This window comes from Astatotilapia calliptera, chromosome 5, assembly GCF_900246225.1.
Source record: "Astatotilapia calliptera chromosome 5, fAstCal1.2, whole genome shotgun sequence".
Lineage (NCBI taxonomy): Eukaryota > Metazoa > Chordata > Actinopteri > Cichliformes > Cichlidae > Astatotilapia > Astatotilapia calliptera.
The window spans coordinates 18028356-18042239 of NC_039306.1; the positions used below are offsets into that span (position 1 = coordinate 18028356).

The 13884-nt window shown below is 39.2% G+C and overlaps 2 protein-coding genes across 3 annotated transcripts in view; both read right to left on the bottom strand.

The window, feature by feature from the left end:
* Window positions 1-3099, bottom strand: part of atg7 (ATG7 autophagy related 7 homolog (S. cerevisiae)) — a 58189-nt gene extending 55090 nt beyond the window's left edge. The window contains exons 1-2 of one of the 2 annotated variants that reach the window (XM_026167707.1): window positions 2638-3099; window positions 97-298 (exon numbers count right to left, since the gene is read on the bottom strand). In XM_026167707.1, the coding sequence (XP_026023492.1) occupies window positions 97-268 (172 nt within the window). In that variant the 5' untranslated portion in view covers window positions 269-298; window positions 2638-3099. Of the gene's footprint in view, window positions 1-96; window positions 299-1183; window positions 1255-2637 lie in introns of those variants that run through there. The other variant, XM_026167708.1, reaches the window with a different exon arrangement.
* A 3995-nt stretch (window positions 3100-7094) lies between these two features.
* On the bottom strand, window positions 7095-13074 carry hrh1 (histamine receptor H1). Its single transcript, XM_026166388.1, has 2 exons — window positions 12638-13074; window positions 7095-9149 (listed from the first exon to the last, which is right to left on the bottom strand). The coding sequence occupies exon 2, from the start codon at window positions 8911-8913 to the stop codon at window positions 7261-7263; it is 1653 nt and encodes a 550-aa protein (XP_026022173.1). The 5' UTR covers window positions 8914-9149; window positions 12638-13074; the 3' UTR covers window positions 7095-7260.
* Window positions 13075-13884: the final 810 nt, after the last annotated feature.

Genomic DNA, 13884 nt, shown 5'->3' on the forward strand with positions numbered 1-13884 from the left:
AAAGTGCCTTGAGGCAACTTGTTATGATTTAGCGCTATATGAATACAATTGAATTGAACTGATCTTTTATTGAAACCATGCCATCAGAATACTCACCATTGTAATAGTATCCTTTGATACATTTGGGACTCTCATCCAATCTGTAGTCATTGAGTTTCTTCTGAGTAAGCTCATGCCAAAAGCCTGCTTCCAGAGCGCTGCTGAAAGGAGCAAACTGCAGCTTAAGTTCTGCAGTGGACGGCGATGCCTCACTGATGTCAGATGCCATTACACTTCACAGAGCGGCACGTTCAACAAACTGTGAAACAAAACAGCAGACGGCTATGAAGCACTTGCAGGCACTATAATAACTTATGACTTAGATACACAAAGAGTAGTAAAAGTAACTCTCGCACTGTTGAAGTAAACAGTCTGAATAAAAGCACAGAATAAAAGCTGCACTTGTATACGGTTTTATGACTTTGGAGTGCCTCAATTACCAGTTCACACTCGCACAACAATTATGGGAAAACTCCCTTGCAAGGAGCTGGCCTGCCCATCAGGAGTAACTTGGGGTTCAATGTCTTGCCCAAAATCACTCACACATGTTGGTGGAGCCCTGTGATTAGTGGATGCCTAAATCAGGAGCTCCTGCTGATCACATAATAATCAGTTCATTATCTGCTGAGCCCTAAATTTCCAATGCTGCTGTTTAATTGACAACCCAGTGAAGAATGTGATTTGAATAAGCTTATTACTCAGCCAGGTTTAAAATTACTCGATGAGTACATCGCCCAAGATATCAGAGATGTAACTATATGTGCTTTTGATATGTGAAAGTATCTGCCACACATGCAAATGAAGGAAAAAAAAAATCACACTATTATCAGTTGTCTTTTTCTTCTTTCAGCTGCTCCCTTTGGGGTCACCACAGCAGATCATCTGCCTCCTTCTCACCCTGCCCCTAGCATTCGACTCAGTCACACCAACCCTTTGTAAATCCTCCTTCACTACTAGGGCTGGACTGGTAATGCATATTAGGCTTTTTCCTGGTGGGTCAATATAATTTTTTTTCTTTGTTGCTATAATCATACAGGCCACCTGCCATGGTGCACTGGCACTACAAACACTGACACTAGTAGTGTAAAGTACTTTGGGGTCCTTAGTGACTAAGTAAAGCGCTATACAAATACAGACCATTTACCATTTTAGTCCAGTGGACAATTTTTATTAGTAATCCTGGATAGACGAATATAATCTTTTAACGCAACCATCCCTCTCCTACAGACACAGATGGAAAAACAAAAGCACAAAAAAAAAGGTGTCAGTGAAAAGCCAAGAGAGAAAAAGAAAAAGAAACTAGGCATATATGCAGCAAAATGTTTATATACATATTAGAAACTGCACTGTCAACAGCAGTACCAGCAACCACTACTATAAAGCTCTCACAGTCACAGTACTGCTCCTGTTTCCAGCACTAGCCATGGAGAAATGATGGAGGAGGGAGAGCAGTTCCAACAAGAGAGCGGGGAAGGTGTAAATAATATGGTAAGGAAATAAATGGAAGGACATGATTATCAAGGGAGACATTCAAGTAAAATAACCCACCATCAATGACCAAAAGCCACTGCTAATAGCTAAAGGGTAGCTTTTAATTGTGCCATGCTGCACTAAAGCACAACAAAGACTTCCTAACCCAACAACAAGTGTACCAACGTGGTTAAACAAAAATAAAGCATAAACATTTATTTATTTATTAACTGATCATAGTCAGCCGCCTGGACCAAATATGCCAGGGCTCATTTGGTGTCCCAGTTGTTCACTTCATCAGTGAATCTTCTCTGAGGTCTTCGTCTTTTCCTCCTCCCTGGCGTCTCTATATTCAACATCCTTTGTCCATCCTCTATTACTATTCTGCACGTCCAAACCACCTCAGCCTTGGCTCTCTAACTTTACCTCCACACCGTTAAACTTCTGATACACTGATTTCTAACCGTGTCCACTTTGGTCAATCCCAACAAGATTTGAACATTTTCAGCTCAACCGTCTTTTTGTCAGCACCACAATCTTCAAACCATACAAGACGCTATGATGTGTGGGTGGTCTCAGTCCCATCTTATAAAAATTCTCTTTAACTCTTGGTACTGTATATCTGTCACAAATAACTCCATATGTGATGGCAAGCTACATGAACAATAAACTGGACATTTAAAAAAGAAAAAAAGAGGATTCGTGTTTCCTTTCCTGTATCCCATCCACGTGCATAATCCATGAAAAGATAAAGGATTTTAAAATATTTTTGACCAGCTCAGCTGCAAAGAGAGCCTAAACTCTGGTTAAATAATGAGCGCCAAACCTTCAAGACTAAGCATTTAATGGCTGTCTGTCTTGGCATGTTAATGATTAAATTCTACGTTTACTTTTTTTCGTGTCTTTAACTGTTTTCTCTTGCTGAGAAGTAAAGTCAGCTTAATAGAGACCACACAATGAAACCCAGCAGCTTTAGCACTTCAAGCGCTTTTTAACGCGACGAAAATTCTCATGGAAATAAATCATAAAATAAGACATCCCTGCATCACAACACAGACAATTTATGTCCGCTTCAGACAGATACATACATGTTTATACGTTAACGTGTAACAGGACTTGTGCACTTACCATAAAACCTTACTTCCTGGTGAAGGAGATCATGTGATCGCGAGTCTTGTAAATAAAGCAGTGCAGTGTGGGTAAGCTTTAGCTTACTTGCTACGGTTTCTTGTCTTTATGGTGCAAGCACCATTGAGTAAAATACAAAGAACCAAAACATAAACAAGAACGCGCAGACGATAAAGCAGGAGAAAACGGACAAAAACCTGTAGGCGCCGTTTCTTTTCATTTCGGAGACTGCTACAGAGGCTGAAGCGTTTGTAATGAACGCCGGTTTTAGCTTGTGAAATTACAAACGCAACATAATAGTGGTGAAACCGGTAAAGCTACTTCTGCTCCTACTTTTGGGCTCAATTATGACTTCAGTTTTCACCAGAAATTAGCTGTATGTGAGCGGCGGACCGTACGGAAACAGGGTTAGGGACCGTCGCAAAACTGTGCTGCTGTACAAAAACGCACGATATAAATTAAAAGATGTCATGTTTTGGCCAGGAGGCTAAAACAAACTGAGAAAATCCATCTAAAATAATATGAAGCCCACAAAGTGTCACCTCTTTGTATTTGTATTTCCCTGGATGACAACCACAATATCCAGTGGTAGCCCCTGCACTGTGAAGGACAGCATGTAATAATAGCACCCCCCTTTTTTAAATAGCTTGTTCTACATGGAACAGCTATTACCACATGTAAAAGCCACTGAGCTCTTGAATCCTTCCTGAAGGAAAACACAGGAACGAAAGTACAAGTGCTCAAGGTTTCCTTGTACCTTATCATTTAAACACAAGAACACTCTGAAGTAGCAGATGAGACTAGCGGTTCAAGGAAAGCATAAAATGCTTTGAAAGTACTCAGTTTGTTAGATGGAGTACATGTTTACAGTGGAAATCTTCAACAGGGTAAGTTCAGGGACATTGTGTGAGCTGTGTTAACTGGTTTAATGAAACAAGGAAACATCTCACAGTGATGCTCATGCAGATGCAGACTGTGTCAAGTTGTGTTGCTCTTAACTAATCTTTAAAAAAAAGCTTGACTGATATAAAACTGCTCCTACTCATACAGGCTGAGTTTTCCCTCTTCAACAGCTCATGGTTTAATTATTGTAAGGTGAGATATATGTGTTAGTATTAATAATTGAATTTCTTTTTTTTTTTTTTTCTGATTTTTCTCGCTTGGATAAGACCGCTCCAGGTTTCAATTTTTGATGAAAGCATGTGTATGTTTTTCTGATTCAGACCTTCAACACAAACTGGTTTATTACAGTAAACTATGAGGTAAAACTGAATTGAGATTTTCAGATCTGTACCATGGAGTCCATTCCAGTTTAAAGATTACAGATTAAATGAAAAACAGTTCTTATTTTAGTACAAGTAACCTGAGAAACACGCCATAGAAACTCATGAATGATGCCCGTGCTGGGTTATTAAGAGAGAGGGGATGAGGGACATTGGCATATTGTTGAAAATGTCCTTGTTATACGTCCCATACAAGAGAGGAAATATAACAGTTTCAGCACACTGAAAAGTTAAATGAAATATTTATGCTGGTAAGTCACAAGCTTTGCAGATTTTGGTGAATATTATTGAAACTGCCACAAAGACAATTAAGTGGCACTATATTATGAGAAATAGAGTTCTTGTCTTTTTTTCTAGAGCTATTTCTCCATTTTGCACAGGAGAAAATATGAATGTATTAATTGACAGTATATGTGCATCATAATTTGCTAAAAAAATGCTAAAATTCCCCAATATGGCTTAAAAAGAAGATGGCTACACTGTGGTCATATAGGGATGGACATGGTCAGCAACATTACTCGGGTAGGCGGTGGCATTTACACAGTGCTCATTTAAAGGATCTTCACTTGGTACTACAGGACCTAAACTGTGCCAAAAAAATATCCCTTCATCATTACATCACCAGCAGGTTGAATCACTCATACAAGGCAGGATGGCTCTATCTATCATCTTGTTTAGGCAAAATTAGGTAAACTATCTCAACATTGCAGGAGAAACTGAGACTCAGCAGAGTAGCCAGTGTTTTTCCAGTCTCCGCTTGTCCATTATAGATGAACCTTTGTGAACTGTAGCTCAGTTTCCTGTTCTTAGCTGGAAGCACTGGCGCCTGTTGTGGTCTTTTACTGCTGTAGCCCATAGAATAGAATAGAATAGAATAGAATTCAACTTTATTGTCATTGCACATGCACAGGTACAGGGCAACGAAATGCAGAAATGCATCTGCTTCAAGATTCAACATGTACAATCAGAGATGCCTTTCTGCATACCTTGGTTGTAACAAATGATTATCTAAGTTACTGCTGCAGTCTGGCTATTCACCCCGATCTGTGAAAACAACCTGGCATTTTCTTCCAGAGAACTGCCTTTTGCTGGATATTTTCTCTTTTTCGAACCGTTCTCTGTAAGCCCTAGAGATGGCTGTGTGGGAAACTCTCAGCAGATCAACAGTTTCTGAAACACTCTGCTTGTCTGTCACCAACAACCATGCCGCATTGAAGGTCACTTAAATAACCTTTCTTCCCCATTCAGATGATTGGTTTGAAAAGCTGTAGTTGAACAGGTGTACTTAATAAAGTGACCAATGGGTACATTTGATGGAATCTTGCTGCAGCATGGGCATTGGGTTTTGTCCCAGGTTAATTAGGTCATGTGTTCAGCATTTCACATAAATGTTCTTGCCAAAGTCAGCACCTCAAACTAATGACAAAATAAAATTAGAAGAACAGTTTGAAGTTAATAGTGTTAATGACGTGAGGCTCGAAGGACTAGCACATTAGAACGTTTTATTTTTAGTTTTAGGTGTACATCATAAACAGGACATTAAATGTCATCAATTTTTTTTCTTTCAGATTGACTTCAATTTTATTTCATTACTGTATCATGCATGAAATAATATGCCAGCCTAAATAGGCTTACAAGACACCGATAACAAAAAACAGAATATAAACCAGAACACACCCACAGGTTTTAATCATACTCTGGTGATCATTATAAGCATTATTCAAAAACTTTGCCCTCAACATGAGACACCCAGCATTAAAAGCGCATAGGCAGCAACTTCACTTTGACATAAAAGTATCCAAACTACTTTTAAAAAAAAAACAACAAAAAACACACACACACAAACAGCAAAACATTCAGTGGGACATAATATTCATTACAAAGAGTTACCTCAGGGGAAGCTCTTTGCAGAACCTTTTCAAGCAACAGAGAAACAGCATATAAAATGAAATTTTCTTCCCCTTTGTCTTGTTTTTAATGAGAAGTGCAGTCACACACATCCGTCTTCCCATCATCACCTCTTCCAGCTCAATTTCAGCCTCCTCTGATTTGTTTGATTTGACTGCACAGTGACTCACAACATTGCCACACTCATTACAACATTATTTCAGACACTATGATTCACATATTAAAATATGAAATTCAGTTCTTTGTCCCTGTCCCCCATAAAATCTGAAGTGACACTGTGCAAAAAGTAACAGTGTAAGGAAATGTCCTTAATTCCATTTATCCTTATTTTCTTTTTACAAGGAAGCTTCTAGCATAGCTAACACGGGAGTTACTGGGAGAAAGAGTTGCACCATGAAGCTCTGTGTATAGCCTGGATGCACTTGAATGCGTTTGTTACAAAATACTGACACAAATCCATTAAAGAAGTCTCAGATTTATAGTGTGCTGCAGCATTTTTGAATCATTTTCGACACTCTTTGGCTAATGACGTGTAGCGACGTGCTACACCTTATAACAGATAAGCAACTTATTCCCATCAAGGAGAGAAACAAAACCTTTCTGCAGTTCGAAAGAAGACTGTGACTGTGACAAATAGTTTGTTCTGGTAGTAGTTTTGTCTTCATAATCAGGTTTTTGCTCATATATTTCCAATTTCGTTATACTATGTATAATGACAATAAAGGCTTTCAATTCAATATATTAACCTATTAGACTTAATGGCAGGAAATAGATGTCAAAGCACGAACAGGTAGAACAAGTTCAGAGGTTTTCTTTAAGGGAGTGTAGGTGACTGAATGTGCTTGTTTAGAGTTGCCATTCTTAATTAAAAAAACATAAAAAATAAAGACAGTAGGTATCATAATTCAGCCCTTCCTCGATCACTAGTACCAAGCACCAAGATGCATCTAAAGTCTCGTACTCTGTTTAAATAATAAGAAGGAGAATGACTCACAATGTGGTTGTCATTTTCAAAGAAAATCTTCTCCTTGTTCTTTTTTTTAAACAATATTAATCATATTTCACATTATGTGTTTTATGGTATATTCCTAGCACAGAAAATCAATTAAAATTTTTTTTTCAAAATACAATTTTTACATAGTTTTTAGCAAAACTTTAAGCTCAAATTCTTCTGTGACACAGTCTATTATTATTATTATAATTACTATTATAATTAGTGTAACATAAACAAAATAAATAACATTAAACTGACATATTACCCTCAGCTTGAGTCTTGAGTCCAAAGAATTGGTGTTTATAAAAATAAAATGCGGAACATAAAAGGAATAGCACACTTTTTTGGTCAACGCTTGATGAGACATTTTTTCCTTTTGCTAATTCTGCTGTTGTCTCAACATTTAGACGCCTGCGATTGTGTTCTGCTCATTTACAGTCACAAAGGAATGTTAAGAATATTTTTAAAGACCCGTTTAAAGTTTCCATTGCAGAGCGGGTATATAAAAGGGTTTAGAGTAGAGTTGATGTAACCCAGCCATATGGTGAACATGTGCAGGTCATGGTGGACGCACTCTCTACAGAAGGCCATGACCATGAAAGCTATGAAGTATGGTATCCAACACAATAAGAAAGCAGCAATTATGAAGCCCAGCTGCTTGGCTGCTTTGTGCTCTTTGTGGATCCTCAGACTGTGGATGCGATGGCGTGATTGGTCAATGAACTTTTGCCACGCCTGTCTCAGAGTAATTTCATTATCCGCGTCTAATTTGGCATCTTCTACTCCTTCCTCGGCCCAAGGTAGAGCTTGGCTGGGGTCGTAGTTGTTGCTGAGCACAGATGTGTATCTCTGCACGTCTGATACCTTGTTGGTATCGCACACTCCGCTCACTGGGTTTGGCACTGTCACATGGCATTCGTTTAAAGACGCTTGAAGTTTGTTCTCATTATTTCCACCTGAGCAAATCACGTCCTGTGGTGCCGATGGCTGGCTCTGGGGAACCTCGCAGTCTGGTTGCTTCTCCTCAGGAGACAAAGAGCACCTTTTAGTCTTTCGTGCCATTCTGAGACCTTTTGTTGTCATGGCAAGCAATGACGTCTGCTGGCACTTTACACCAATTTTTCTGTGTGCTCTCGATAGAGCAGTTTTACTGTTTTTATCAGCGTCTTCAAGGGGATCTGTCTGTTCGAGAGTATTCTGGTCTAGCAGTTTTTCTGTTTTGGATCCTTTCATTAAAACCTCACTTTCCCTCTTAGGTGACTTGGAGTCATTTTTCACAGGGGTTTGAGGATTTTGTCCATTGTCGTTTTCTCCAAATGAATCAGTTGGATGAATGATTCTCTCTCTGTCCCGTAGATGTTGTCTTACTGCCAAATAGATATATGTGTAAAACCACAACATCAAAACAGAGGGTACGTAGAAGTTGAAGACTGCGGTAATGACCTTAAACCACGTGACAAAACGGAAATCTGTGTCACACTTATTTTCCTCTTCAGGTTTGAGGTCCACGTGTGTGAAAGACCTCCATCCTAAAATAGGAATAATCCACATCATGGACAGCAGCCAGGCTCCAGAAATCATCACACTGGCTTTTCCCCGTGTTCGATATTTTAGGTACTTAAGCGGCTGTCTCACTGAGCGGTACCGATCCAAACAGAGGATAAATAAGCTGAAAATTGAAGCTGTGCTTGCCACGTAGTCCATAATCAGCCAAAACTGGCAGACAGCCCGCCCCAGCTTCCATTCATCCTCCAGCAAATATACCAAGTTCAAAGGCATGACCGTGGTCCCTACAATGAGATCTGCCACAGAGAGGCTAACAATATAGAGGTTCCCTACAGTGTGGAGGCTCTTCTCTTTCTTCACAGCATACAGTACGAGCAGGTTCATTATGATCGTGAGAAGGGAAAGAAATCCCAGAAAAACTCCCAGCAGGGCGCTGTTGATGCGATCATGGAAGGTCAGGGTTTGATTGTTCCTCAATGAGTCACCATCACGGAGTCCACTCCAGCTGTTGTTGCTGAAGTTTACATAGCTGCTGGCATTGTGGTGTAGAGGGTCTGCTGAAGGTGACATACTAGATTCCATCATGTTAGGTGAGATGGACACCTCTAGATCCTGTCACATTTTGGAAAGCTTTCATCCAGTGCTTGTTTAACTAAACACCATGGCATGTGTGGAACGGCAGGTTTTAATCAGTGTGTTTACACTCAATGGATAATGGACAAGTTGACTTTCACTCTGGAAAATGTGTATTCCTTCATTAGCCCTGGTCAGTTTATCCACAGTCTACGGTCCATTTTGTTGTAAACCCCAAGTAACAGCATCTGGAAAACACAAAAAATGGCAAGATTAGACATGTAAATGCTGTTAAACAATGTTCTGTATAGAGTTCATGATGTGGATGATTGATTTATAATGGATTACATAATTTCATGAATATAATTTAGGGTTAAAAAATGTCTTCACTTGAAATGTGTAAGAACTAATGTTGCACGAGAACAACCTTAGCGAGAGTATTCAAGACTTTTCATGGACTGCAGGTGAGCAGATGTCTCTCATGAAGTGCTGCTAAGCTAAAGGTTTATTGAAAGCAAAGCAACACAAAGACTTAAAGACCTCTTTTCAGGACAAGCGGTCAACAAGGTTTTTGTCATTTTTTAAAAATGTCTATGTTTAACTTTTGAACTAAATATGTGTACTGGAAAGTTGCTAATGTGTTTGCACTGTTCACTCATATAACCAGTTCTCACGGCGTATTGACGATGGTGTAACTAAGGAGAAGAGAAAGTCCAAGTAATAAACGCCCCTTTCAAAGAACCAACCTGTGTCTGTGTAGTCGTGAAGAGAGCTACAAGACATTTGAAAGCTAACTGTGAGTTTTTAAACACTTTTACTCTTGAAAATAAAAACACAAATCATTATTCAAAGAACATGGCTGAAACATGACCACAGGAAAGCTTGAGAAAACCGCCCGAAGAAAGATAAGGTGAAGAAGATACAGTGATGATGCAATATTTCAATACACAGATAAACGTTTCCTGTAATCTTTCCACCTTTGCAGTTTGGGTTTGAATTATTATTAGTCTAAAACCTCCCTTATTCCATCTCTTTCACTGTCCAGCTGGCTTTCTTTCACACTTACGCAAGGGGAGGGCGGCGAATCCCTTCAACAACACAGTAGACAAACTGTGTCATAGGCGGAAAGGAGCCATGAATATGCTGCCAGCGCTGTATGATGGAACCTTTGGATTGATAAAAGCCTATTCAACACTACACTTGATACTATGTTTGAATGTGAAAAGCACAGCATGACTTATTAAAGCATATCAATATGGTACTGGAAAAGCACTTATCTGAACTGTTTGGGATATTGATTTTTAAGAAAGACTGAAATAAACCTGTTGCTATGGATGAAGGTGACATTTCTGTTTGTCTTTCTGTGATTAATGTGTGAAATAAAAGATGTCATTTTGCATTTTTCAGCGGTCCCTGCACTCCCGTGCTAATAAATGATTTAATCTGTGTAATTTTGGTAATATCATCATGCAATTTCACTTAAATCGAATTGTACTGTACAGAGGAAACAAAACAAAAGCTACATATTAATCTTTTCCTTCTTTCGGCTGGTCCTTCAGGGGTCATCAGCCTCCACCTCATCCTATCCTTAACATCCCTCCTCTGTCACACCAACCCTCATTATATCCTCTTTCACTCTTTCTCTGTGGTCTTCCTCTTTCAGTGCTGGAATCTATCTGTGTATGTGTCTCAAAGATAGGGCTGCCACAAACGATTATTTTGATAGTCGACTAGTCACCGATTATTTTTGCGATTAGTCGACTAATCAGATCATCATCCACTGGACATAAAACTACAGCTTATATAACTATCATTAGCTTACAGCTTTAAGCTTTTAAGGTGCTAACTAAAAATAAAGACAAGATGATAGTTTATTCAATTTTAATGAAATTTGCAGATTGTTTCGGTAAAGTTTAATAAACTCCTTGCTATCTAAAATATAACAGGACACCGGGGTATATTCTCCAGCATCTCACACTTCTGATAATCAGCTGTCTGCTTGACGTTTATTCAGCTGTGTAAAAACTATAACTTTAATCTCAGCCAAACCGATTTACTCAGGAACAAATAAAATACTTAAAAAAAAAAAAAAGCCAATCAACAACATTTTTAATTTATCTAAGTGACTCATATATATTTAACCTGAGTCGCGAAAGACGGCGGTGGGTTTGAAAACAATTTGCCGGGAGTCCGGTGTTCTCACGGAGCTAGTGACCCAGCCCCCGGCTAGCTATCGAGCTAGTGGGTAACAGACGTCTCCGAAAACGTCGGAGCGCTTTTGAAAATATGTGGTGTCCTGATAAACTGAGCCGATATTTGAGGTTTACACAGCTACATTCTCGCCTGAAAATATGTTAAACGTTTATTTTGTGACCCAGAAAGAATAATAAGAGTAATATTAAAACTAACTAGCTACCGCCATTGTTGGAAACTAAGCTGGGCCGCGCTATGAATTCTGGGACACAGCTACTTCTTCTTCGGGGTTTAACGGCAGCTGGAATCCTTGTACATGCAGTGCTGCCATCTTCTGTTTCAGTCCGTTATTACACTCTTAAATCCTGCTATTATTCCTGCGTCTTTTGCGATCTTACAAAGCTTCAAACGACACGTCGACTATTAAATCAGTCGTCGACGATTTTGATAGTCGACGTAATCGTGACTAGTCGACAAATCGTGGCAGCCCTACTCAAAGATGACACACACTCAGGAGAAACACAAAAAAAAACTTTAGTGGGCTACTTATCTTACTGGTTAAATAACAGTAGTCGGGGCTGGAAAGTTTTAGTGATGTTGTCCACTGAAAATTGACTCATACTGATGATTTGATATTAAAATGAGTCAACACTGGAACAATTATTACGACAAAAAATAGAAATCTAGATTCCAAATAAATGAACTGTGGAGCTTTGGTGTGGATGGGTGGATAAAGTGGATTTAATTAAAGTGTTATGCCTTCAGGGTAGGTCTATACATGATTTCCTCAAGCGCAGACACAGACAGGGTAATATCTCAAGAGGAGAAAAAGCAGTTTTAAGACAGAAATTACCAAGAAAACGCACTGACCAATTGCTAGCTATACAGAAAAATGGGGAAAAGCGAGCATGCATATAACTGCATTTACAGCTTATCTGACATATTGTGAGCTTCTTGTTACGTGATTTAATTGAATACATTCGAGTGACTTGAATGATTTCGCAAGCTTTTTTTTTTATTATCTCTGCCTGAGTCTGACTCATTATCTATAACTGCAAATCACGTCTCTCTGTATACAGCCCCTGTTTATACAACAACTGCCCCCACAACACAAATATTTAGGACCTTCATTGCTGACGAAATTCACAGGAGGCATAAATAAACCTGTTGCGCGTTTTCTGCATTTGAGCAACGCACTTCTTGTCACAGAAAAAAGGAAAGGATGATTTATCCGGTACTAATTGCACAATATGATTATCTGTCTAATCTCATAACACCGATGAACCGTGAGACCTAATGAAGCCCGTCTATTAAACTGAAAAATGGCTCTCGTATATAATACTACAAGTCGGCGTCAAAGAACCACCTGTTGAGCCGCAGCAGGAAACGTTTAGGTTTACAGCACCGCCTCAAACATGTATAGTTTCTAAGAATAGTCGTGCTACAAAATGCTTTTCTCGGTTGCCTTAAAACAAGTAAAAAGTTAAACGGTTTAAAAAAATAAGTTAGGCTTAAGTGCGAGAGAAAGTAGACAGTTTCATACTTGCCATTGATGTAGAGGTGCATCTGAAAGAAATTCCTCGTATTCCAGCGTGTATTCCCGGTGAAAATCAGGAAAGGATTGTAGGGGCAGAGGTTGGGATTGCGAAGAAAAACGTCTGCTTCCTTCCCCCCACTCTCTCCTCAGCGCTCTCTTTCTCTCTCCCTCTGATGAACTTTGGAGTTTCTATAATATTCCAGCGGAGAGCCTACTCCTGCAATAAAAAATATCCTGTTGCTTGAACGGGATGAGCTGGCGCACTTTAATTTGCAGCGGCATGAATCAGTGCGTGATTCACTGTACAAGACGCAGTGAGCAACTTCCATTGAGCTATACCACGAAATCTGGAGATAAGAGATTTTAAAAAGACACTGGATGCTAAACACTACGGTTTTCAGACAGAGTGCGGAAACACCTGTTTGTCTTTACATTTCTAACACTCATTTAAGCTACAATTGTGCATATGATTAACATTCAGCATAATGGAGAGATGATGGGACATCAGTAAGGATCACCAGCAGGGATGAGAGACCGCTCGTAAGAGGCAATGATAACGTCAGAAATTCCTCCAATCACAAAACAGAAAAGGAAATGACGAAACTGCGTGATCTGTGTGCCAAGAATGGAAATTTGTGAGAAAAAGCGGGTGTCCTGAACTCTTGAACTCGGGTTGGGTGTCAGACGATCCAGTGAAGACACTTAAAAGTTTAAATGTAACTGTAAAATTGTATTAGTGATTTGGTGTGGGTTGTATTAGTATTATTAAGTACATGTGTGTGTGGTGGGGGGTTGCACAAGCAGTGAGACTACTTGTAGGCAACTTGAGTCATCAGAGCTAATTTTGTGCAGTAGATGAGAAGATAATACCAGGAGAAATACTTTACATAGACCATATTTAGGTCAATTTTTATTACAGCAGTTGAAATGATGACAAATAATGTCTACTGCACAAAATGACGATAATCATAATATTATCCTGCAGATACCTGTCTGCGAGACAGATATATAATGGAGGCTGATGTGGTATGAAACATTTCCTGTATCTGTCCTTGTGGAACTGGAGCTGAATCAGCCTGCTAGAGAAGGTTTTCAGAATCAGAATCAGAAAGGGGTTTATTGCCAAATGTTGAGCAGGTTTACAACATTAGGAAATTGCTGCGGTGCAATTTTCTGCTGACTGTCCAGTAAATGATGCAGAGGGTGGTCAGGATTTTGATGAATAACAATTTATCCTCTCCACAACTTCAGTT

What these genes read in the sequence shown, in the direction of transcription:
- hrh1 (XM_026166388.1), bottom strand. Translation starts at nt 8,913, where the DNA reads ATGATGGAATCTAGTATGTCACCTTCAGCAGACCCTCTACACCACAAT.